The sequence below is a fragment of the Pleurodeles waltl genome, chromosome 9 (assembly GCF_031143425.1).
Source record: "Pleurodeles waltl isolate 20211129_DDA chromosome 9, aPleWal1.hap1.20221129, whole genome shotgun sequence".
Classification (NCBI taxonomy): Eukaryota; Metazoa; Chordata; class Amphibia; order Caudata; family Salamandridae; genus Pleurodeles; species Pleurodeles waltl.
Genome location: NC_090448.1, coordinates 1,125,915,010 through 1,125,938,276, shown reverse-complemented (window position 1 = coordinate 1,125,938,276; position 23,267 = coordinate 1,125,915,010). Strand labels below are relative to the sequence as shown.

The 23,267-nt window shown below is 46.7% G+C and overlaps 1 protein-coding gene across 1 annotated transcript in view; it reads left to right on the top strand.

The window, feature by feature from the left end:
- Positions 1 to 1,593: 1,593 nt before the first annotated feature.
- Positions 1,594 to 23,267, top strand: part of AQR (aquarius intron-binding spliceosomal factor) — a 576,085-nt gene continuing 554,411 nt past the window's right edge. The window contains exon 1 of the mRNA XM_069208869.1: positions 1,594 to 1,816. Coding sequence (XP_069064970.1) covers positions 1,721 to 1,816 — 96 coding nt within the window. The 5' untranslated portion in view covers positions 1,594 to 1,720. The remainder of the gene's footprint in view (positions 1,817 to 23,267) is intronic.

Sequence of the window (23,267 nt, the reverse complement as noted above, 5' to 3'; positions counted from 1 at the left end):
TCCTTGTGAGTCCATTTGTTCCATTAGGATCATCACAAGTTTACTGTCATATTATGGGCATCTCTGGCATGACTGTTCATTCTGTCACAATACTGAAACTTTTTCTCACTGTAAGGGCAACAGCCGATACAAGCACCTACAATCTGAAAACTGTATAGGTTTACTCCGTTACATATGACATATATGCCCATACATGCCAACATTTTAGAAGAGGAAAACAGGAGGGTTTAAACAAATAATCAGGAGAATGTATTTCCCAATTTGACTTCTATCGAAGCAGAGGCTATTTCAGCAGAGACAGCCAAAATAAAACCATTTTGGGTTTCAAACATTGGGAGTCTCCTGCCTGAATCCGGTCCATTGGCATGTATGTATGCCACTTTGATGGGAACAGTGCTTTAAAAAAAGCAGGTACTCTTCAGCATTGAATACCTGTGTGTCTTTAATTTGAGAGGGAGACTACGTCAACTTTTCAGCTCTGCTGTAATACGTTTAATGGGAGAGTACTGGTACTGGGCTGAAGCAAACAGGTACTGTGTATAGTGAGTACCAGCACTTCTGTATTTTATTTTAAGACACGGGGTGAGATATTCACAATCATACGTGGCAATTGATCCGATTCAGGTGGGAGACACACGATTTTTTTTTAAAACAAAAAGGGTTAATCCTGGTTGTGTCCTGTCTGATTTTGCCTCTGCTGCAATAGGTGTCAATGGGGAAAGTACATTCTCGCGATTATATTTTTTAAATCTCCCACTTTTTTCTTCTAAAATGTTTGCATGTATGCACAATTTCTTAAATCCAAAAGTGATTTTATTATCGCTTTCTCTTGCTTGAAAATATAACTTCTACTATTTTTCTATTCCTCTCTTCCCAAATATCGGGTTGTATACTAGCAGAGAGAGAAGGAAAAAAATCGAGGGAGGATTTATTTGGACCCCTGACCACACTTCGGGAAAGTAGTTTTAAATGGGACAGAGTGGACTAATTTTCTTATTAGCTTAAAAAATCAGGAATCTATCACCAAAACCTCTAATATTGGCATGTATGTAGCAGTACAATGGTGGTTAATCTTCGAATGTATATAAGACCTCACATAATGTATATCTAAATGTTTTCTGGAACTGTCAGAGGCACAAGACCTACATGCACCTCGACGGCGCTTGTGGCACTGACTACCGTACGCCTTTTCGTGAAAGCTTTAGCGTGTGAATAACTTTTATTATGATAGGCGGCCATATTTGAATGGGAAACGTTTTTACCAATTAAAACGTAATTGCTTGTGCAGCCCTCACCGTAGCAGTCCAGTTAAATAAAAGCCATTTAACCTATTTTATCGTGTTTTTCACCTAATCAGAAATCTTCTGTAAAATAAAGTATGAGATTTTTAATTTTTTTCGTGAATACAAAGTACAGGGTGTACATTTTTGCTCTGATTATTGGTTAAAATGTATTGCTACATCGTACAGAATACTTATATAAATTCGTATCTGTTTAGAAAAAGTATTCATTCTCGGAAGCCTGAAGAACTCTTTGCACCACCCGCCAATAGTCTTCTTTCAATATCTATGGTTGGTTCACGACTGCGTTTCCGCTTTTCCCATTCTGTATTGCCAAGCGGGGATGTTCGCTACGGCGGCCCGCTAGGTTCAGAAAGCAGCAGTGCATGCCTGCCTGGTTTTAAACTCCTACTCGCCGGGCACTGCTTGGTACCGTGGCCATGGCGGCGGCTACCGTAGCCCCTTCTCCGCAGGGCAGCGGCAGGAAGGTGCTCACCCCCACCGTTGCGCAGATCAATGCGGAGTTTGTTACCCAGGTACGCACTTCTTCCCCAGACTTCATTAATAGGGTGCTTGATCTCGCACTGCTTCAGGTGTGGCTCTTGTAGAACATAGGGGGCTTGTGTAAGGTGATGCAGACCTTCAGTGAGGAGCAGGGACTCAAATGTTGCACCTGAGGTAGCCTGAGATGCACCTACATACATATCTCTGTGGTTGATCTTGGTAAACATACTACACTAGTGTTTCAGAACTCCTTCATGATAACTTGCAGAGAGCGTGTAAGTGCAACCAGGCGCTGCTTTCTTTGCGATGGTACACACGTGTCGATTCTCCAACCCTAATCAATTATGGAAGGTCGATTTGCAGAAAAGAGCGAATTCTGAACTTTAATTTAAGAGCACCTGCACACCAAGGCTTTTCCAGTTCTTAGTATTTGTAGATTTAATAAAATAATAGTCCTAAGTGCCAGGTTTTCAGAATGCCTAAGTGTGACACTTCCATGTTTTCAGGTACATGTGTGTGATATCCCATTGTCTTATGTGTGACACTTTGAGTGCCACGTTCTTGTGAGCGGAGCCAAGAAATAATGTTGATGTAGTAAGGGTTTGAAACAGCCCCATGGTAAGGTTAAGAAACAACCTGTCAGTGATAAAAATGCTACTACAAGTCACAGTCATTATGGCTAAAGATACAGGACAGGCCAAAGACGTTGGTCAGACAAGAAACTGCCAATTAACTTTATTCAACTTCTCGTTAGGTTACCACCCCTACAAATACTGCATTCTGCACGAAGATGCTACTATACATTGGAGCTGCACCCTGAATGTATATACTTCTACCGTGATATTCACTCTGTATTCCAATCATAGCATTAAATGACTATCATAACAGCATGTACAGTTAAGTTGAGGCACTGCATTGCAAACAGTTGAAATGATTGGCTATTACATTATTCGTTGACAATGTAGGGTTTATATTGCTGTCCTGCCTGGCTGCCCAGTGAAGGACTAGTCTGCTTCATAGGAGCACTGTGTACGTTTCGTTCTTGTACTTATTATTGGTTTTAATATGAGCTGTTGTAGTAAGCACCAGCATTTGTTGCAATTGTCATTTACCTCAGCTAACACAAACTACGCCGTGTAGCAAAATAACAATGGGGCGGGATGCCGGAAGCGAGCCAGCCCCTGCTGATGACTTTCGTATACAAGAGTATGTCTCCTCTGTAGAACTGCATCTTAACATATGCATAATTTTTTATAAGGAAGCCTTTTTTGGAGCACATTTAGAATCCAATTTTGAGGGACCACGTGCATTCAGGTTTTAGTGCTCGCCAGAGGGGGTGTTTCATAGGCCATCAGTGCCTGCTTCACCAGGCCCTCTAAGGTTAAAACTACATCTAAAATGAGCAGGACTTCCAACCAGCTGTAGGGCCTACGAGGGGTCTCATCAGCTATAATCCGCATGGCCAGTCTGCTAGCACTGCAACACCACGCCACGCATGGCAGTGGTGTGATTGCGAGGGATCCATCAAGGAGGGTCCACGACAGGCCTAATTGTGGTCTGTCCACTAGGCCCTACTATAACACTCTGGCACAGCAGAAGAGCTAGTGCTGCAAAACACACCAGTGTTTGCGAAACGCACTTTAGAGCCCCACCCGGGGTTGAAAGCGCTATAAATATGCAATAATGGACTGCTTGGGAGCGCTCCTAAAGATCTGCCTGCTCCAGGCCGAAAGTGTTGATTGGATCTCTCTGACTAGCTGTAGCGGCGCAGGCTGTTTTTGGAAGAAGCTATCATTTTTTGTGATGCTGTCGGGTTAAATGGCAGCTGAATCAGACACGCCATACAGTCCAGAAGTATATATAGACTGAAATATGGAAATGTCACCAATCTGTATGGGCTAGTAATAGTGAATAGGAAGTGGGTCCGCAGATGGCAATTACATATTTAAAAAAAAAAAGTTTAATTGCCGAAGCTTCCCTCTTACCTGTTTCTCTGGAGCTTATGCCTCCCTCTGGGACGTAAACAAAGCACACTTCAGTGCTACGACGTGATGCCACCATATATACCATTGTTTATGATTATTCAAAACCATTACAATTTAAAAGAACAAGAAGCACATTTTGCTACATTGACTGTAAATAATCGTAACTATTAAAATGAATTCAGTTGATAAAGCAAGGGATACAGCCACTCTTGACTGGCCAGTGTCGTCAACATTAAAAACATCCTGTAAAAACCACATTGCCAAGCTAAAAATCCACATTGATAGCAGCAAAATGATTAAGTTAATAGTTCAAACCGAGTATTTGACGACAATTGAACAGCAAAAATGGCAGCAAATTATTTATTGATAATAGAAGCAAAGTGATGTGATTTAAAGTGCTAATGACTTAGGACAGCCCTTCCACAACACAGAACCAGTTGAATAATCCCCTAAGAAGCCACCATCCGGTTGGTTACAGCGGGAATGTTTGCAAGTTGTGTCTCATGGACAACAATGCAATTGTTAGTAAAGTGCTAGTTCAACGTTAAAACAACCATTTTTCAACACAAGAGGCGATGGAATGTCTCTGGAAGCAAACACCATCCGGTTTACCTCACACAAAAGGTCGTTATTCTAGCAGAGTTTTGCATAACCAATCCGTTGTTGGGCTAATATCCTGATGGCAAAGGGTAAAGAACTGGAACTCGCTACAGGTGGTTTAGAGAGGACTGCAGAGCCCACTTGCCGAGCCCTTTCCCGACTGAACTTAGTAGACGCAATGAGGGCACAGGTGTGGAATTGTTTAAAACTTCTACTTGTCCGAGGAACAGAATGTTACTGAAATTCATTTGTCCTGTGAAAATATCCACTTGCCCCCACCAATTTCCTAAATCAGCAAGACTGACAGACACAGAGGATGCCTGTATTGTGATTGATGCATCATGCTTCACATGCAAGTCTGTGTGCAGTGTGTGGTGGTGTAACAAGCATAAGCAGATTCGTTGTACTGATCACTTTTGCTGCAGGTGTGCAAAAGGTGACTCTGCCTGCACATATTTGTCAGCCAGTTTACTTTTGACACATTTTCAAGAGAAATAGCGTCTTAACGCAGAGTATTGACTGGGAGGTTTTGTTTTAAAAGGCTGTGGGTGTTTTAAGATGTTTCGACAAACTGGTTCAAGGGTGTAATACATTCCAGACCCAGCTGATGATTAGTAGTGGTGTGCGACACTAATTGTCACATCTGATGTTCTTGCAGTCATGCCCATGGGCAACAATACCTTCATTTCTTGGGATGGCTTGTGTACTTTTGGCAGCACAGGACACCAGAGGCATTTAGCAGAGATGATTTAGTTTAATTGGAAAGTATCCCTACTTCTTATTGGTGCCACTATAACTTTAAAAGGAAAACCTCAGTTGCATGACTTCTTAGCAGCAGATTATATTGAAATTATACAGTTTCTGAACTTCTGAAAATGGATGCTACGATTGTAAGGAGAGAACCCTTGGAGTTGGTTGCTATCACAACTGTTACTAATATTTTAATTAACCCCCCCCCCCCCATTTTATGTACCTAGGTTGGTCAGATGGGGTTATTATAATGTACACAGTTATTAGTGCATGCTCCTCTCATACAAACAATATGTACAGCACAGGCAGTAGCCGAACAAGATTTTCTCGTGCACAGAACATGTACATTGCTGCAACAGTGTGTATTTACCAGTTTTAAAGAAAATATGCGGCACAGCAAGAGATGTGCAACCTTGTCTCGCTGACAATGAGGATGTGCAGCACAGGAGCAATGATATCTTGACACCACACACATTCACCAGGAGTGGAAGTCTCCTTCGTACAGAGCACAGAGTTGGCAAATAAGCGACACAGAGTAAGGCTTCACGAGAAAGGAGTCTGAAGTTCACACCAGACAGAAGTAGATTTGTTTAAGAACACTCGGCTGGTAAAGTTTGCCAAGACTGGAGAATCTAGCAGCACAGCTAGGTAGAAAGTCTGAGCCCTACTGAAAAAACATTTATTACCAGGGTCAGCGACCAGGGAAAGGGAGCCACATCATTTATCATTTATAGCTGTTGTGCAGGATAATTTTTCCAGCACTTGGTGCAATGTGTAAAATTATAAACCGCTACTGGTGAGCTCCTTGCTAAGTAATCAATGAACAATACTTATGCAATTTAAGTGTCAATAGTCTTGCATAAAATCAGGTATCCCACATATTGAAGGATATACGGTGTTTCAGTGAACATGCATTGTAGATTGTGTTGCTGTTGGATCATTCCAAAATAAATAGATGCCAGGTTTAGAGCAAGCAGTGCACACAGATGACTGCCTGGGACCTGCCTGCATAAGTCAGCACAGACTTAGTTCTCACTATGATCTACTGGATCCACTGCAGATCTGCCCTGAGATAAATATATAAAAGGTGGTCTAAGAAAGACTGGTTTAACAACATAATGTTTATCAATATAGTGCTTGATGGCAGCGACCTGTGACTTCTGAGAGCTGAATGTAGCTACCACTAACAGAATGTCACTCTGGGGTACACCTTTTTGAACCTTGGCTGTGACCTAGACTACAACCATTTCTTTAGGGAAAGCATTAACCATCTCCTGCACCTCTGCTCTGCCTGCACGTTCAAAGCTTCTTGATTGCTGCTAGTTACCTGTGGACACCACAAATAACGATGGAGAGAGCACATGTTGGGTACAGAATGGCAAAATCACCCCTGAGTGATTCTGGCAGAAGGGTTCGATAGCTGTGTGCTACAGAGTATAGCCCCCAGACTTCTGAAGTAGGTGCAATAACCCACCAAGCAAACCTATCGGATTGTTTCATCAGTTATAGCCTATTGTACCATGGGGAAACCAACTTTATAGATTTTTCGGTTAACAGTAGGTTTGGTAGGATCACTAGGAGTTTTATTTATGTGCAGTTCTAAGTAGCGCAAAGACCCGAATGGTTGTCAGAGCGCTTTACATAAGAAAACGATATCACATGAGAATTTAACATTTGGACAGTTACATACTGTAGAAGAGAACATTTTGTATGATACAGAGAATTTGCACAAAGCTCACATTTAGATAACATAATTGCAGTAACAATTACATTAACCAGTTTGTGGGTCACATGACCAGCCTACAATAGTAAGATTCAGTCGTGATTATGTTACAATAATGAACTGGAGTCTCCGGATCATCCCACAATAATGAGATGGGAGTCACTTGATCAGCATGCATTATTGTCTCATGCTTATTTGTACATACCATGGTGTGTGCAGCAAGTAAACGATAAGCAAAAGTAGAAGGACATTTAAAATGTTTTCTGAAAACAGTAATTCGATACAGGGTATAACACTGAAAGAGACTAGCTGCGAAGCTTGTGACTGGCACCACACATTGACCGCAAGGCGCTGCAAGGCTGTGCCAGTGGCAGAATACCAGTCTTATAAAAAGGTATAGCATAATCAAAGAACAGACACTTGTCCTGTCCCATGAGTAATATCAACCCGAGGCTGCGAACGATACATCTCATCTCTGCAAGACCCGTGCCTGGGCATACAGTAGTGAAATAAAGAGAGTGAGCCATTTAGTATCAATCTGCGAGGTGAACAGTGGCACAGGATGATTCAGTGGAACTAGTGGCTCAATGCTATATGACAACTGTATAGTAATGATCACCATACAAAAAGAGTTGATTTACTTCTGTAGTAAATTCCCGAGACTCGAATTTAGATCACAGGAGCTACAGGTGATCCTGCCTCCTCCCCCTCCAGTCTCGGTCTGCCACTATTTGGAGAGCTGCCAAGCTGCAGAGGCTGGACCCCACACCTTGCCAACTAGCCCTCTGTCTCCAAACTCTCAATGTGCGGGTTAGACCTAATGCCCTGCAGCGAGCGCTTCGATCCACACAGCTACGATTAATGACCTAAAGCTAGCCAACACATTTCTGTGACATTTCACCAAACAGACTGTCTATAGATACAAGTGAAAATACGTTTAAATGGACTATTGTGTCCTTAAAAAAAGTTTCTTAAAATCGGTACAAGGAGTGAATTGATAAGTTATACTTTCTAAGCTTGCACCCCTTAAAAAACCTAACTCCAACAATATTCACTGATTAAAGTAAAACTTAGGAAAAACAGCGGAGTGGCTTGTACGCCTCCTTCTGTGATTTATGTACAACCTGCCGCTTAGGTTTATTTACTCGTGCGGTTTACTGTGTAGCAGTGGTTGTTCACAGGCTTGCTTGCCCGCCCGCCCCACCAAGAGTACCAGTCGCTGACTTTGGCTCCAAGCTCCTGTCACACTAGCACCACCTGTCGCTTACTTCTGCTGGCTTCCAGGGGTGGAGAACGGAAGTGTGGGATAAGCCACTCGGGTTTGTCCTTGTGAATGTTTGCCATCACACCCAAAGTACTTATGTATTGTTTTTTAAATGCTGTTGCAAGGATGGGTCATAAGGATCAGTTCCCGAGTGCAGTGCCAAGTAATCACAGCTGTGCTGCACTGCACTGCGATTTGGCATAACACCCAGTGCTCGATCCACTGGTGCTTTAGAGTTTGGGAGACGTGCAGGACGTGGAGTGCACAGCCAGACTACTGTAATCCCCAGGGGCTGCCTTACTTGGAGTGACAATGGTCATTGCCGGGCCTGCAAAAACAACCTCGACTATTGCCAATGTCAGAGTAAAGAGATCACAGAAGTGCGCCCAGAGGGAGCTAATGGCACACAGCAGAGAGCTAGGCTGCCATGAAGAGCCTCCTCTCCCTACCCCCAGCCTCTTCTCAGGGTAGGGTGGGTACGTGTTGTAGGGATCTACAGTGTCCCGCTCCTTCGTGTGCAGCTTTTCCAGTGTTCCAGGGCCAATGTCAGGCTCTGGCAAAAAGTACAGGCAGGCTTCTTTCTCTCTGAATTCATGTCTAGTTGTCATTTGGACAAAACAGATATGAAAACGTATTGCCTTCTAGGGAAATCAACATGTCTCAGGCATCAGGCGATAGAAATCCCTTTTCCTTGAGGACAAATTTCATCAACAAAATGTTCAGCACTGTATTATCAGGGTTTCGCGAAGCAATGATAGCCTGCCGGCAAGTGCGGGCTCCCAGACTATTCCACTCTTTCCATACACTGGTCCTGCGTTCAATCAGCCATGCTGGGCAGAGGCAATATGACGTGTTCGAAGGATTCTTCACCACCACCGCAGCCACTATAAGCGATGCCAGCTGAGTAGATGTTTCAGGAATGGCCACTCCCCTAGTCTTAGACCCATTAGTCTTGCCATCAGATGAATGGAATACGTGCCTGAAAGGTAAGATGTTGGAGCTGTCGGCTGATTCCTGCTGATGACTACCCAACCATGTTTTTGTTTAGCAAATAGTGCTCTGTCTGAGTGAAATGACCAAAGGTGGATGTGTTTTAATAATACTCATTTTAAAACTTGAGTGACTCAGGTTACTGCTCCAGAGTCCTTTTACGTCCAGCAGTTGCTGAGAATCTTCAAACAACCAACTATGTGCCTAACGTGTGCCACTGCAGCTGATTTCCGGCCACAGTAATGCCTTTACGCTGCCAGCTTTGGGCCTCTGTAGCTTGTCGCACAAGCATCGGATGAAATCTTTGAAAGACGTAGCACTTGCTTGTTGATTTTTATAACACGTTTATTTAACAAGCTATTGTCCACCCCAAGTAAAATTTTCCTGCTGTAGATTAATGTGGGAGAAATCTTGGCCACCATAACGTCTAGTAATAGAGACAGGCTTGGACCGAAAAATGACTTTGATAATTTTGATAGTGTCACCTGAAGGGTCAAGGCTTTTCCTTGAACTTTTTGCCTTTGCTTCACGAAGTAGCCTCTGGCATCAGTGTGAACCCCTAGGTACTTACAAGGTTGATCAAACACAATTTTGTTGCCATTGTAGTGCCAGCCTCCTCCCCTGTATTTTTTCCTACCAAATGTTACAATCTTTGTCATCTTCAGATTCACCTCTAAATTATTAATAGCTGTATAAATATACAATCATTCAAGTAATCGTTGCAGTCCCACTCATGTATAGCTAAAAGGGGCAAGGTCATCAGCATACAGCAAATTGCTAATCCAGACACCACCTATTTTTGGGTCGTTAGCAATGATGGTGTCGAGTTACTGTGTTAGATCTGCTATAAACAAATGAAATAGCAGGGGCTACCACACACCCCTGCTTCACGCCTCATGATGGAATTTTCCTAGACAGATGTGCGTCATCCCCTAATTTTATGCATATCCACGTATTGATGTGTAACAGAATTATAGCCTCCAAGAACTACAGAGGTATTCCCCATTTCTGTAGTTTAGAACACAGTGCTCCCCTTGGTGCTCAATTAAATGCTGCAGAGAAGTCGACGAAGCAACAGTGCATCAGAGTTTTGAAGCTGGAGCTTTGCCAACATTAAGGTTATAGCCATTAAGTTAGTTAATGTGCCAGAATTTCCTGTAAACCCTGTTTGATTGAAAGGGATTAGTTGTTTTTGCTCTGCCCATAGCTATAGATCTTCCACAAGCAGGCTGGCATAACATTGGCATCATTATCCAGGAGGGCTATTAACCTGTAATTGTTTGGACCAGCTCTGTAGCCTCCTGTAGGAAGTTGGCTCTGTATGCACTATTTCAAAGTAAGGAATAGTATGCACAGAGTCCAAGGGTTCCCCTTAGAGGTAAGATAGTGGCAAAAAGAGATAATACTAATGCTCTATTTTGTGGTAGTGTGGTCGAGCAGTAGGCTTATCAAAGGAGTAGTGTTAAGCATTTGTTGTACATACACCCAGGCATAAATGAGGAACACACACTCAGACAAATCCAGGCCAATAGGTTTTGTTATAGAAAAATATATTTTCTTAGTTTATTTTAAGAACCACAGGTTCAAATTCTACATGTAATATCTCATTTGAAAGGTATTGCAGGTAAGTACTTTAGGAACTTTGAATAATTACAGTAGCATATATACTTTTCACATAAAACACAAATAGCTGTTTTAAAAGTGGACACAGTGCAATTTTCACAGTTCCTGGGGGAGGTAAAGTATTGTTATTTTTAGCAGGTAAGTAAATCACTTACAGGTCACAGTTTTGGGTCCAATGTAGCCCACCGTTGGGGGTTCAGAGCAACCCCAAAGTTACCACACCAGCAGCTCAGGGCCGGTCAGGTGCAGAGGTCAAAGAGGTGCCCAAAACACATAGGCTTCAATGGAGAGAAGGGGGTGCCCCGGTTCCAGTCTGCCAGCAGGTAAGTACCCGCATCTTCGGAGGGCAGACCAGGGGGGTTTTGTAGGGCACCGGGGGGACACAAGTCAGCACAAAAAGTACACCCTCAGCAGCGCGGGGGCGGCCGGGTGCATGTGAAAACAAGCGTCGGGTTCTCTGTAGGTTTCAATGGGAGACCAAGGGGTCTCTTCAGCGGTGCAGGCAGGCAAGGGGGGGTGCTCCTCGGGGTAGCCACCACGTGGGCAAGGGAGAGGGCCTCCTGGGGGTCACTCCTGCACAGAAGTTCCGTTCCTTCAGGTACTGGGGGCTGCGGGTGCAGGGTCTTTTCCAGCCGTCGGGACTTTAGGTTCAGGCAGTCGCGGTCAGGGGGAGCCTCGGGATTCCCTCTGCAGGCGTCGCTGTGGGGGCTCAGGGGGGACAACTTTGGTTACTCACGGTCTCGGAGTCGCCGGAGGGTCCTCCCTGAGGTGTTGGTTCTCCACCAGTGGAGTCGGGGTCGCCGGGTGCAGTGTTGCAAGTCTCACGCTTCTTGCGGGGATTTGCAGGGGGTCTTTAAATCTGCTCCTCTGTAACAAAGTTGCAGTTCTTTTGGAGCAGTGCCGCTGTCCTCGGGAGTTTCTTGTCTTTCTTGAAGCAGGGCAGTCCTCTGAGGATTCAGAGGTCGCTGGTCCTTGGTAAAGTGTCGCTGGAGCATGTTTCTTTGGAAGGCAGGAGACAGGCCGGTAGGTCTGGGGCCAAAGCAGTTGGTGTCTTCTTTTCTTCCTCTGCAGGGGTCTTTCAGCTCAGCAGTCCTCTTCTTCTTGTAAGTTGCAGGAATCTAAATTCTTAGGTTCAGGGGAGCCCTTAAATACTAAATTTAAGGGCGTGTTTAGGTCTGGGGGGTTAGTAGCCAATGGCTACTAGCCCTGAGGGTGGGTACACCCTCTTTGTGCCTCCTCCCAAGGGGAGGGGGTCACATTCCTATCCCTATTGGGGGAATCCTCCTTCTACAAGATGGAGGATTTCTAAAAGTCAGTGTCACCTCAGCTCAGGACACCTTAGGGGCTCTCCTGACTGGCCAGTGACTCCTCCTTGTTTTTCTCATTATCTCTCCTGGACTTGCCGCCAAAAGTGGGGGCTGGGTCCAGGGGGCGGGCATCTCCACTAGCTGGAGTGCGCTGGGGCATTGTAACACGAAGCTTGAGCCTTTGAAGCTCACTGCTAGGTGTTACAGTTCCTGCAGGGGGGAGGTGTGAAGCACCTCCACCCAGAGCAAGCTTTGTTTCTGTCCTCAGAGAGCACAAAGGCTCTCACCGCATGGGGTCAGAAACTCGTCTCTCAGCAGCAGGCTGGCAGAGACCAGTCAGTCCTGCACTGAACAATTGGGTAAAATACAGGGGGTATCTCTAAGATGCCCTCTGTGTGCATTTTTTAGTAAATCCAACACTGGCATCAGTGTGGGTTTATTATCCTGAGAAGTTTGATACCAAACTTCCCAGTATTCAGTGTAGCCATTATGGAGCTGTGGAGTTCGTTTTTGACAGACTCCCAGACCATATTCTCTTATGGCTACCCTGCACTTACAATGTCTAAGGTTTTGCTTAGACACTGTAGGGGCATGGTGCTCATGCACCTATGCCCTCACCTGTGGTATAGTGCACCCTGCCTTAGGGCTGTAAGGCCTGCTAGAGGGGTGACTTACCTATGCCACAGGCAGTGTGAGGTTGGCATGGCACCCTGAGGGGAGTGCCATGTCGACTTGGTCATTTTCTCCCCACCAGCACACACAAGCTGGCAAGCAGTGTGTCTGTGCTGAGTGAGGGGTCCCTAGGGTGGCATAAGACATGCTGCAGCCCTTAGAGACCTTCCCTGGCATCAGGGCCCTTGGTACCAGGGGTACCAGTTACAAGGGACTTACCTAGGTGCCAGGGTTGTGCCAATTGTGGAAACAATGGTACATTTTAGGTGAAAGAACACTGGTGCTGGGGCCTGGTTAGCAGGGTCCCAGCACACTTCTCAGTCAAGTCAGCATCAGTATCAGGCAAAAAGTGGGGGGTAACTGCAACAGGGAGCCATTTCTTTACACAAGCCCCCCCCAGCCCACAGGCCAGGAGACTCACCCAAAGCTGGGAGAGTCTTCCTAGTCTGTCAGGCGAGGAATAGTAGAGGAAATAGGCTGGTTTGTTGCAGGGCCTACTCTGCCTTACATCCTCCTGTTCAGGTCATTCCCTCTGGGGAACTGACCCACTTCCACAGTGATAGGACCTAGTCTGAATTGCCTCTTGTCTGTACTTTTTATGTCTCCACCCATTCTCTCTATTTTGGGGTTAGAGGTATCCACCTCTGCTTATCTTAGCCAGGGTCACCCCTAGCTTACCCAAAGAGGTTACCCAGAGCTGGAGTAACCCCACCATGACCAACAGGGTCAGGGGGCCTAACTTGCTATTTGGCATGGGGTCAGACCACCATGCCAAGGATAGTGCAGCCATAAAGGCTAACACCCAGCAGAGGCCACTGACAGCTGTCAGTGCCCAGAACCACACCTTTAGCTCTTCACCTACAAGGAAAGGGGCTAAGTTACAGGCTTCTTTGGGTTCAGGGTGCCTGTCTGCTGTATTAGAGTGGGGGGTTACCACATCTTGTAGTAAACACCCTTCTTCCACTCTTTCTTCTGTTAGCTGAGGAGCCACCCACTCGGGCTTAACAGTTGCCTGACTAGCCAGGACTTCTTGTGGGTCAGGTTGGACTTTATCAGAGCCGCTTTTGGAGTTCTCCCCTACTGGAGCAGAATCTCCTTGGCTTGCTGGGACCTTGGCTAAAGGTTGTCCACCCTTCCTACACTGTTTTCTATTCTTTTTCTTCTGGGGCCTGCTAGCAGTTACTGCAGGGGCAGGACCTCCAGAATCCTTGGGAGAGGACTGGCACTGGACCAGTTCCTCTCTTGGGCTCTGACTAACCTCTGGGCAGTCATTTCCAAGGAGACAATCAAGGGGAAGTCTGTACTGACTACCACCCTTCTCCAGCTAAAAGTCCCACCCACTTCTATGGGCACAAAAGCCACTGGCCTATCAGTGACCCTGTCTGGGCTAACTCTTACTCTGGCAGTCTCACCTGGGATGTACTGGTTTGAGAACACCAGCCTGTCATGCACAATAGTGTGACTGGCACAAGTGTCTTTCAGGGCAGTGGCTGGGATTCCATTCACCAGTAGGTGGTGGAAGTGTCTACTTCCCTCTGGAATCTCCAACTCACCTGTTGGGCCCTTTTTCCAGTTGAAGGCTATGAAGACCTCCTCATCTGAGGAGTCATCCCCAATGGCTACACTGGTCACCCCTGGGATTTTGCTAGGGGTTTTGTTTTTGGGACAAGAAGTGTCCTTTGTGTGGTGCCCTGTCTGTCTACAGTTTTGGCACCATGCCTTAGTGACATCCCAGTTCTTACCCTGGTACCCACCTTTGTTTTGGGTTGTGTCTCGGGGCCCACCCACCCGGTCTGGTTTTTGGGGGCCTACAGAGGACTCTTTTTCTTTGTTTCTAGTGTCCCCCACTTTCTCCTGGGGAGGCTTTGTAACCCCTTTCTTTTGGTCACCCCCAGTGGAAGTTTTGGTTACCCTAGTCTTGACCCAATGGTCCGCCTTCTTTCCCAATTCTTGGGGAGAAATTGTCCTAGGTCTACCAGATGCTGATGCAGTTTATCATTGAAACAATTACTTAATAGGTGTTCTTTCACAAATAAATTGTACAGCCCATCATAATTACTTACACCACTGCCTTGAATCCAACCATCTAGTGTTTTTACTGAGTAGTCTACAAAGTCAACCCAGGTCTGGCTCGAGGATTTTTGAGCCCCCCTGAATCTAATCCTATACTCCTCAGTGGAGAATCCAAAGCCCTCAATCAGGGTACCCTTCATGAGGTCATAAGATTCTGCATCTTTTCCAGAGAGTGTGAGGAGTCTATCCCTACACTTTCCTGTGAACATTTCCCAAAGGAGAGCACCCCAGTGAGATTTGTTCACTTTTCTGGTTACACAAGCCCTCTCAAAAGCTGTGAACCATTTGGTGATGTCATCACCATCTTCATATTTAGTTACAATCCCTTTAGGGATTTTCAACATGTCAGGAGAATCTCTGACCCTATTTATGTTGCTGCCACCATTGATGGGTCCTAGGCCCATCTCTTGTCTTTCCCTTTCTATGGCTAGGATCTGTCTTTCCAAAGCCAATCTTTTGGCCATCCTGGCCAGCTGGATGTCCTCTTCACTGGAGTTATCCTCGGTGATTTCAGAGAGGTTGGTCCCTCCTGTGAGGGAGCCAGCGTCTCTGACTATTATAGTTGGAATCAGGAACTGATGGTCCCTGGGTTCCCTAGTTAGGACTGGAAGGGGGGAATTCTCCTCCAAGTCACTAACATCCTCCTCTGGGTTGTCATCCTCAGAGGGGTTGGCTTTTTCAAACTCTGCCAAAAGCTCCTGGAGCTGTTGTTTGGAGGGTCTTAAGCCAATTGTGATTTTCTTTATTTTGCAGAGTGACCTTAGCTCTCTCATCTTAAGATGGAGGTAAGGGGTGGTGTCGAGTTCCACCACATTCATCTCTGTACTAGACATTATGCTTCTAAAAGTTGGAATACTTTTTAAGAATCTAAAACTAGTTCTAGGTTCTAATTCAAACTTTCACAAAACTTTTAAACTCTAAAAGGAAATGCTAAACAGGGACTAACACAAGGCCCTAGCAGGACTTTTAAGAATTTAGAAAATTAGTTCAAATTGCAAAAATCAATTTCTAATGACAATTTTTGGAATTTGTTGTGTGATCAGGTATTGGCTGAGTAGTCCAGCAAATGCAAAGTCTTGTACCCCACCGCTGATTCACCAATGTAGGAAGTTGGCTCTGTATGCACTATTTCAAAGTAAGGAATAGTATGCACAGAGTCCAAGGGTTCCTGTAGGAAGTTGGCTCTGTATGTGCTATTTCAAAGTAAGGAATAGCATGCACAGAGTCCAAGGGTTCCCCTTAGAGGTAAAATAGTGGTAAAAATAGATAATACTAATGCTCTATTTTGTGGTAGTGTGGTCGAGCAGTAGGCTTATCCAAGGAGTAGTGTTAAGCATTTGTTGTACATACACATAGACAATAAATGAGGTACACACACTCAGAGACAAATCCAGCCAATAGGTTTTTATATAGAAAAATATCTTTTCTTAGTTTATTTTAAGAACCACAGGTTCAAATTCTACATGTAATATCTCATTCGAAAGGTATTGCAGGTAAGTACTTTAGGAACTTCAAATCATCAAAATTGCATGTATACTTTTCAAGTTATTCACAAATAGCTGTTTTAAAAGTGGACACTTAGTGCAATTTTCACAGTTCCTAGGGGAGGTAAGTTTTGGTTAGTTTTACCAGGTAAGTAAGACACTTACAGGGTTCAGTTCTTGGTCCAAGGTAGCCCACCGTTGGGGGTTCAGAGCAACCCCAAAGTCACCACACCAGCAGCGCAGGGCCGGTCAGGTGCAGAGTTCAAAGTGGTGCCCAAAACGCATAGGCTAGAATGGAGAGAAGGGGGTGCCCCGGTTCCGGTCTGCTTGCAGGTAAGTACCCGCGTCTTCGGAGGGCAGACCAGGGGGGTTTTGTAGGGCACCGGGGGGGACACAAGTCCACACAGAAATTTCACCCTCAGCAGCGCGGGGGCGGCCGGGTGCAGTGTAGAAACAAGCGTCGGGTTTGTAATGGAAGTCAATGGGAGATCTAGGGATCTCTTCAGCGCTGCAGGCAGGCAAGGGGGGGGTTCCTCGGGGAAACCTCCACTTGGGCAAGGGAGAGGGACTCCTGGGGGTCACTTCTCCAGTGAAAGTCCGGTCCTTCAGGTCCTGGGGGCTGCGGGTGCAGGGTCTCTCCCAGGCGTCGGGACTTTAGGTTCAAAGAGTCGCGGTCAGGGGAAGCCTCGGGATTCCCCTCTGCAGGCGGCGCTGTGGGGGCTCCGGGGGGACAGGTTTTTGTACTCACAGTCTTAGAGTAGTCCTGGGGTCCCTCCTGAGGTGTTGGATCGCCACCAGCCGAGTCGGGGTCGCCGGGTGCAGTGTTGCAAGTCTCACGCTTCTTGCGGGGAGCTTGCAGGGTTCTTTAAAGCTGCTGGAAACAAAGTTGCAGCTTTTCTTGGAGCAGGTCCGCTGTCCTCGGGAGTTTCTTGTCTTTTCGAAGCAGGGGCAGTCCTCAGAGGATGTCGAGGTCGCTGGTCCCTTTGGAAGGCGTCGCTGGAGCAGGATCTTTGGAAGGCAGGAGACAGGCCGGTGAGTTTCTGGAGCCAAGGCAGTTGTCGTCTTCTGGTCTTCCTCTGCAGGGGTTTTTCAGCTAGGCAGTCCTTCTTCTTGTCGTTGCAGGAATCTAATTTTCTAGGGTTCAGGGTAGCCCTTAAATACTAAATTTAAGGGCGTGTTTAGGTCTGGGGGGTTAGTAGCCAATGGCTACTAGCCCTGAGGGTGAGTACACCCTCTTTGTGCCTCCTCCCAAGGGGAGGGGGTCACATCCCTAATCCTATTGGGGGAATCCTCCATCTGCAAGATGGAGGATTTCTAAAAGTTAGAGTCACCTCAGCTCAGGACACCTTAAGGGCTGTCCTGACTGGCCAGTGACTCCTCCTTGTTATTCTCATTATTTTCTTTGTTCCCTCCAGCCTTGCCGCCAAAAGTGGGGGCCGTGGCCGGAGGGGGCGGGCAACTCCACTAAGCTGGAGTGCCCTGCTGGGCTGTGACAAAGGGGTGAGCCTTTGAGGCTCACCGCCAGGTGTCACAGCTCCTGCCTGGGGGAGGTGTTAGCATCTCCACCCAGTGCAGGCTTTGTTACTGGCCTCAGAGTGACAAAGGCACTCTCCCCATGGGGCCAGCAACATGTCTCTAGTGTGGCAGGCTGCTGGAACCAGTCAGCCTACACAGATAGTTGGTTAAGTTTCAGGGGGCACCTCTAAGGTGCCCTCTGTGGTGTATTTTACAATAAAATGTACACTGGCATCAGTGTGCATTTATTGTGCTGAGAAGTTTGATACCAAACTTCCCAGTTTTCAGTGTAGCCATTATGGTGCTGTGGAGTTCGTGTAAAACAGACTCCCAGACCATATACTCTTATGGCTACCCTGCACTTACAATGTCTAAGGTTTTGTTTAGACACTGTAGGGGCACAGTGCTCATGCACTGGTACCCTCACCTATGGTATAGTGCACCCTGCCTTAGGGCTGTAAGGCCTGCTAGAGGGGTGTCTTACCTATACTGCATAGGCAGTGAGAGGCTGGCATGGCACCCTGAGGGGAGTGCCATGTCGACTTACTCATTTTGTTCTCACTAGCACACACAGGCTTGTAAGCAGTGTGTCTGTGCTGAGTGAGGGGTCTCTAGGGTGGCATAAGACATGCTGCAGCCCTTAGAGACCTTTCTTGGCATCAGGGCCCTTGGTACTAGAAGTACCAGTTACAAGGGACTTATCTGAATGCCAGGGTGTGCCAATTGTGGATACAATGGTACATTTTAGGTGAAGGAACACTGGTGCTGGGGCCTGGTTAGCAGGGTCCCAGCACACTTCTCAGTCAAGTCAGCATCAGTATCAGGCAAAAAGTGGGGGGTAACTGCAACAGGGAGCCATTTCTTTACACAAGCCCCCCCCAGCCCACAGGCCAGGAGACTCAGCCCAAGCTGGGAGAGTCTTCCTAGTCTGTCAGGCGAGGAAGAGTAGGAGAAATAGGCTGGTTAGTTGCAGGGCCTACTCTGCCTTACATCCTTCTGTTCAGGTCATTCCCTTTGGGGAACTGACCCACTTCCACAGTGATAGGACCTAGTCTGAATTGCCTCTTGTCTGCCTCTTCAATGTCTCCACCCATTCTTTTTATTTTGGGTTTAGAGGTATCCACCGCTGCTAATCTTATCTTAGCCAGGGTCATCCCTAGCTTACCCAAAGAGGTTACCCAGAGCTGGAGTAACCCCACCATGACCAACAGGGTCAGGGGGCCTAACTTGCTATTTGGCATGGGGTCTGACCACCATGCCAAGGATAGTGCAGCCATAAAGGCTAACACCCAGCAGAGGCCACTGACAGCTGTCAGTGCCCAGAACCACACCTTTAGCTCTTCACCTAAAAGGGAAGGGGCTAAGTTACAGGCCTCTTTGGGTTCAGGTTGCCTGTCTGCTGTATTAGAGTGGGGGGTTACCACATCTTGTAGTAAACACCCTTCTTCCACTCTTTCTTCTGTTAGCTGAGGAGCCACCCACTCAGGTTTAACAGTTGCCTGACTAGCCAGGACTTCTTGTGGGTCAGGTTGGACTTTATCAGGGCCATTTTTGGAGTTCTCCCCTACTGGAGCAGAATCTCCTTGGCTTGCTGTAACCTTGGCTAAAGGTTGTCCACCCTTCCTACTCTGTTTTCTTTTCTTCTTCTTCTGGGGCCTGCTTGCATTTACTGCAGAGGCAGGACTTCCAGAATCCTTGGGAGAGGACTGGCACTGGACCAGTTCCTCTCTTGGGCTCTGACTAACCTCTGGGTAGTCATTTCCAAGGAGACAATCAAGGGGGAGGTCTGTACTGACTACTACCCTTCTCCAGCTAAGAGTGCCACCCACTTCTATGGGTACTAAAGCCACAGGCCTCTTAGTGACCCTGTCTAGGCTAACTCTTACCCTGGCAGTCTCACCTGGGATGTACTGGTTTGAGAGCACCAGCCTGTCATGCACAATAGTGTGACTGGCACAAGTGTCTCTCAGGGCAGTGGTTGGGATTCCATTCACCAGTAGGTGGTGGAAGTGTCTACTTCCCTCTGGAATCTCCAACTCACCTGTTGGGCCCTGTTTCCAGTTGAAGGCTATGAAGACCTCCTCATCTGAGGAGTCATCTCCCATGGCTACACTGGTTACCCCTGGAATTTTGTTCTGGGGTTTGTTTTTGGGACAAGAAGTGTCCTTGGTGTGGTGCCCAGACTGTTTACAGTTGTGGCACCATGCCTTAGTGGCATCCCAGTTCTTACCCTGGTACCCACCTTTGTTTTGGGTTGTGTCTTGGGGCCCACCCACCTGTTCTGGTTTTTGGGGGCCTACAGAGGACTCTTTTTCTTTGTTTCTAGTGTCACCCACTTTCTCCTGGGGAGTTTTTGTAACCCCTTTCTTTTGGTCACCCCCAGTGGAAGTTTTGGTTACCCTAGTCTTGACCCAGTGGTCTGCCTTCTTTCCCAATTCTTGGGGAGAAATTGGACCTAGGTCTACCAGATACTGATGCAACTTTTCATTGAAGCAGTTACTTAAAATGTGTTCTTTCATAAACAAATTATAAAGCCCAACATAGTCACACACTTCATTTCCAGTTAACCAACCATCTAGTGTTTTTACTGAGTAGTCTACAAAATCAACCCAGGTCTGGCTCGAGGATTTTTGAGCCCCCCTGAATCTAATTCTATACTCCTCAGTGGAGAATCCAAAGCCCTCAATCAGGGTACCCTTCATGAGGTCATAAGATTCTGCATCTTTTCCAGAGAGTGTGAGGAGTCTATCCCTACACTTTCCAGTGAACATTTCCCAAAGGAGAGCACCCCAGTGAGATCTGTTTACTTTTCTGGTTACACAAGCCCTCTCAAAAGCTGTGAACCATTTGGTGATGTCATCACCATCTTCATATTTTGTTACAATCCCTTTGGGGATTTTTAGGATGTCAGGAGAATCTCTGACCCTATTTAAGTTGCTGCCACCATCGATGGGACCTAGGCCCATCTCTTTTCTTTCCCTTTCTATGGCTAGGAGCTGCTTTTCCAAAGCCAATCTTTTGACCATCCTGGCTAACAGGGGGTCATCTTCACTGGAGTTATCCTCAGTGATTTCAGAGGTGTTGGTCTCTCCTGTGAGGGAACCAGCATCTCTGACTATTATTTTTGGAGTCAGGGTTTGAGGGACCCTGTTCTCCCTAGATAGGACTGGTAGGGGGGAATTGTCCTCCAAGTCACTATCCTCTTCCTCTGAGTTGCCACCCTCAGAGGGGTTGGCCTTTTCAAACTCTGCCAAAAGCTCCTGGAGCTGTATTTTGGTAGGTTTGGGGCCCATTGTTATTTTCTTTATTTTACAGAGTGACCTTAGCTCCCTCATCTTAAGATGGAGGTAAGGTGTGGTGTCGAGTTCCACCACAGTCACATCTGTGCTAGACATTTTGCTTCTAAAAGTTGGAATACTTTTTAAGAATCTACAACTGGTTCTAGAATCTAATTCAAACTTTTACAAACTTTTAAACTCTAAAAGAAATGCTAAACAGGATCTAACACAAGGCCCTAGCAGGTCTTTTAAGAATTTAGAAAACTTTTCAAATTGCAAAAATCAATTTCTAATGACAATTTTGGAATTTGTCGTGTGATCAGGCATTGGCTGAGTAGTCCAGCAAATGCAAAGTCTTGTACCCCACCGCTGATCCACCAATGTAGGAAGTTGGCTCTGTATGTGCTATTTCAAAGTAAGGAATAGCATGCACAGAGTCCAAGGGTTCCCCTTAGAGGTAAAATAGTGGTAAAAATAGATAATACTAATGCTCTATTTTGTGGTAGTGTGGTCGAGCAGTAGGCTTATCCAAGGAGTAGTGTTAAGCATTTGTTGTACATACACATAGACAATAAATGAGGTACACACACTCAGAGACAAATCCAGCCAATAGGTTTTTATATAGAAAAATATCTTTTCTTAGTTTATTTTAAGAACCACAGGTTCAAATTCTACATGTAATATCTCATTCGAAAGGTATTGCAGGTAAGTACTTTAGGAACTTCAAATCATCAAAATTGCATGTATACTTTTCAAGTTATTCACAAATAGCTGTTTTAAAAGTGGACACTTAGTGCAATTTTCACAGTTCCTAGGGGAGGTAAGTTTTGGTTAGTTTTACCAGGTAAGTAAGACACTTACAGGGTTCAGTTCTTGGTCCAAGGTAGCCCACCGTTGGGGGTTCAGAGCAACCCCAAAGTCACCACACCAGCAGCGCAGGGCCGGTCAGGTGCAGAGTTCAAAGTGGTGCCCAAAACGCATAGGCTAGAATGGAGAGAAGGGGGTGCCCCGGTTCCGGTCTGCTTGCAGGTAAGTACCTGCGTCTTCGGAGGGCAGACCAGGGGGGTTTTGTAGGGCACCGGGGGGGACACAAGTCCACACAGAAATTTCACCCTCAGCAGCGCGGGGGCGGCCGGGTGCAGTGTAGAAACAAGCGTCGGGTTTGTAATGGAAGTCAATGGGAGATCTAGGGATCTCTTCAGCGCTGCAGGCAGGCAAGGGGGGGTTCCTCGGGGAAACCTCCACTTGGGCAAGGGAGAGGGACTCCTGGGGGTCACTTCTCCAGTGAAAGTCCGGTCCTTCAGGTCCTGGGGGCTGCGGGTGCAGGGTCTCTCCCAGGCGTCGGGACTTTAGGTTCAAAGAGTCGCGGTCAGGGGAAGCCTCGGGATTCCCCTCTGCAGGCGGCGCTGTGGGGGCTCCGGGGGGACAGGTTTTTGTACTCACAGTCTTAGAGTAGTCCTGGGGTCCCTCCTGAGGTGTTGGATCGCCACCAGCCGAGTCGGGGTCGCCGGGTGCAGTGTTGCAAGTCTCACGCTTCTTGCGGGGAGCTTGCAGGGTTCTTTAAAGCTGCTGGAAACAAAGTTGCAGCTTTTCTTGGAGCAGGTCCGCTGTCCTCGGGAGTTTCTTGTCTTTTCGAAGCAGGGGCAGTCCTCAGAGGATGTCGAGGTCGCTGGTCCCTTTGGAAGGCGTCGCTGGAGCAGGATCTTTGGAAGGCAGGAGACAGGCCGGTGAGTTTCTGGAGCCAAGGCAGTTGTCGTCTTCTGGTCTTCCTCTGCAGGGGTTTTTCAGCTAGGCAGTCCTTCTTCTTGTCGTTGCAGGAATCTAATTTTCTAGGGTTCAGGGTAGCCCTTAAATACTAAATTTAAGGGCGTGTTTAGGTCTGGGGGGTTAGTAGCCAATGGCTACTAGCCCTGAGGGTGAGTACACCCTCTTTGTGCCTCCTCCCAAGGGGAGGGGGTCACATCCCTAATCCTATTGGGGGAATCCTCCATCTGCAAGATGGAGGATTTCTAAAAGTTAGAGTCACCTCAGCTCAGGACACCTTAGGGGCTGTCCTGACTGGCCAGTGACTCCTCCTTGTTATTCTCATTATTTTCTTTGTTCCCTCCAGCCTTGCCGCTAAAAGTGGGGGCCGTGGCCGGAGGGGGCGGGCAACTCCACTAAGCTGGAGTGCCCTGCTGGGCTGTGACAAAGGGGTGAGCCTTTGAGGCTCACCGCCA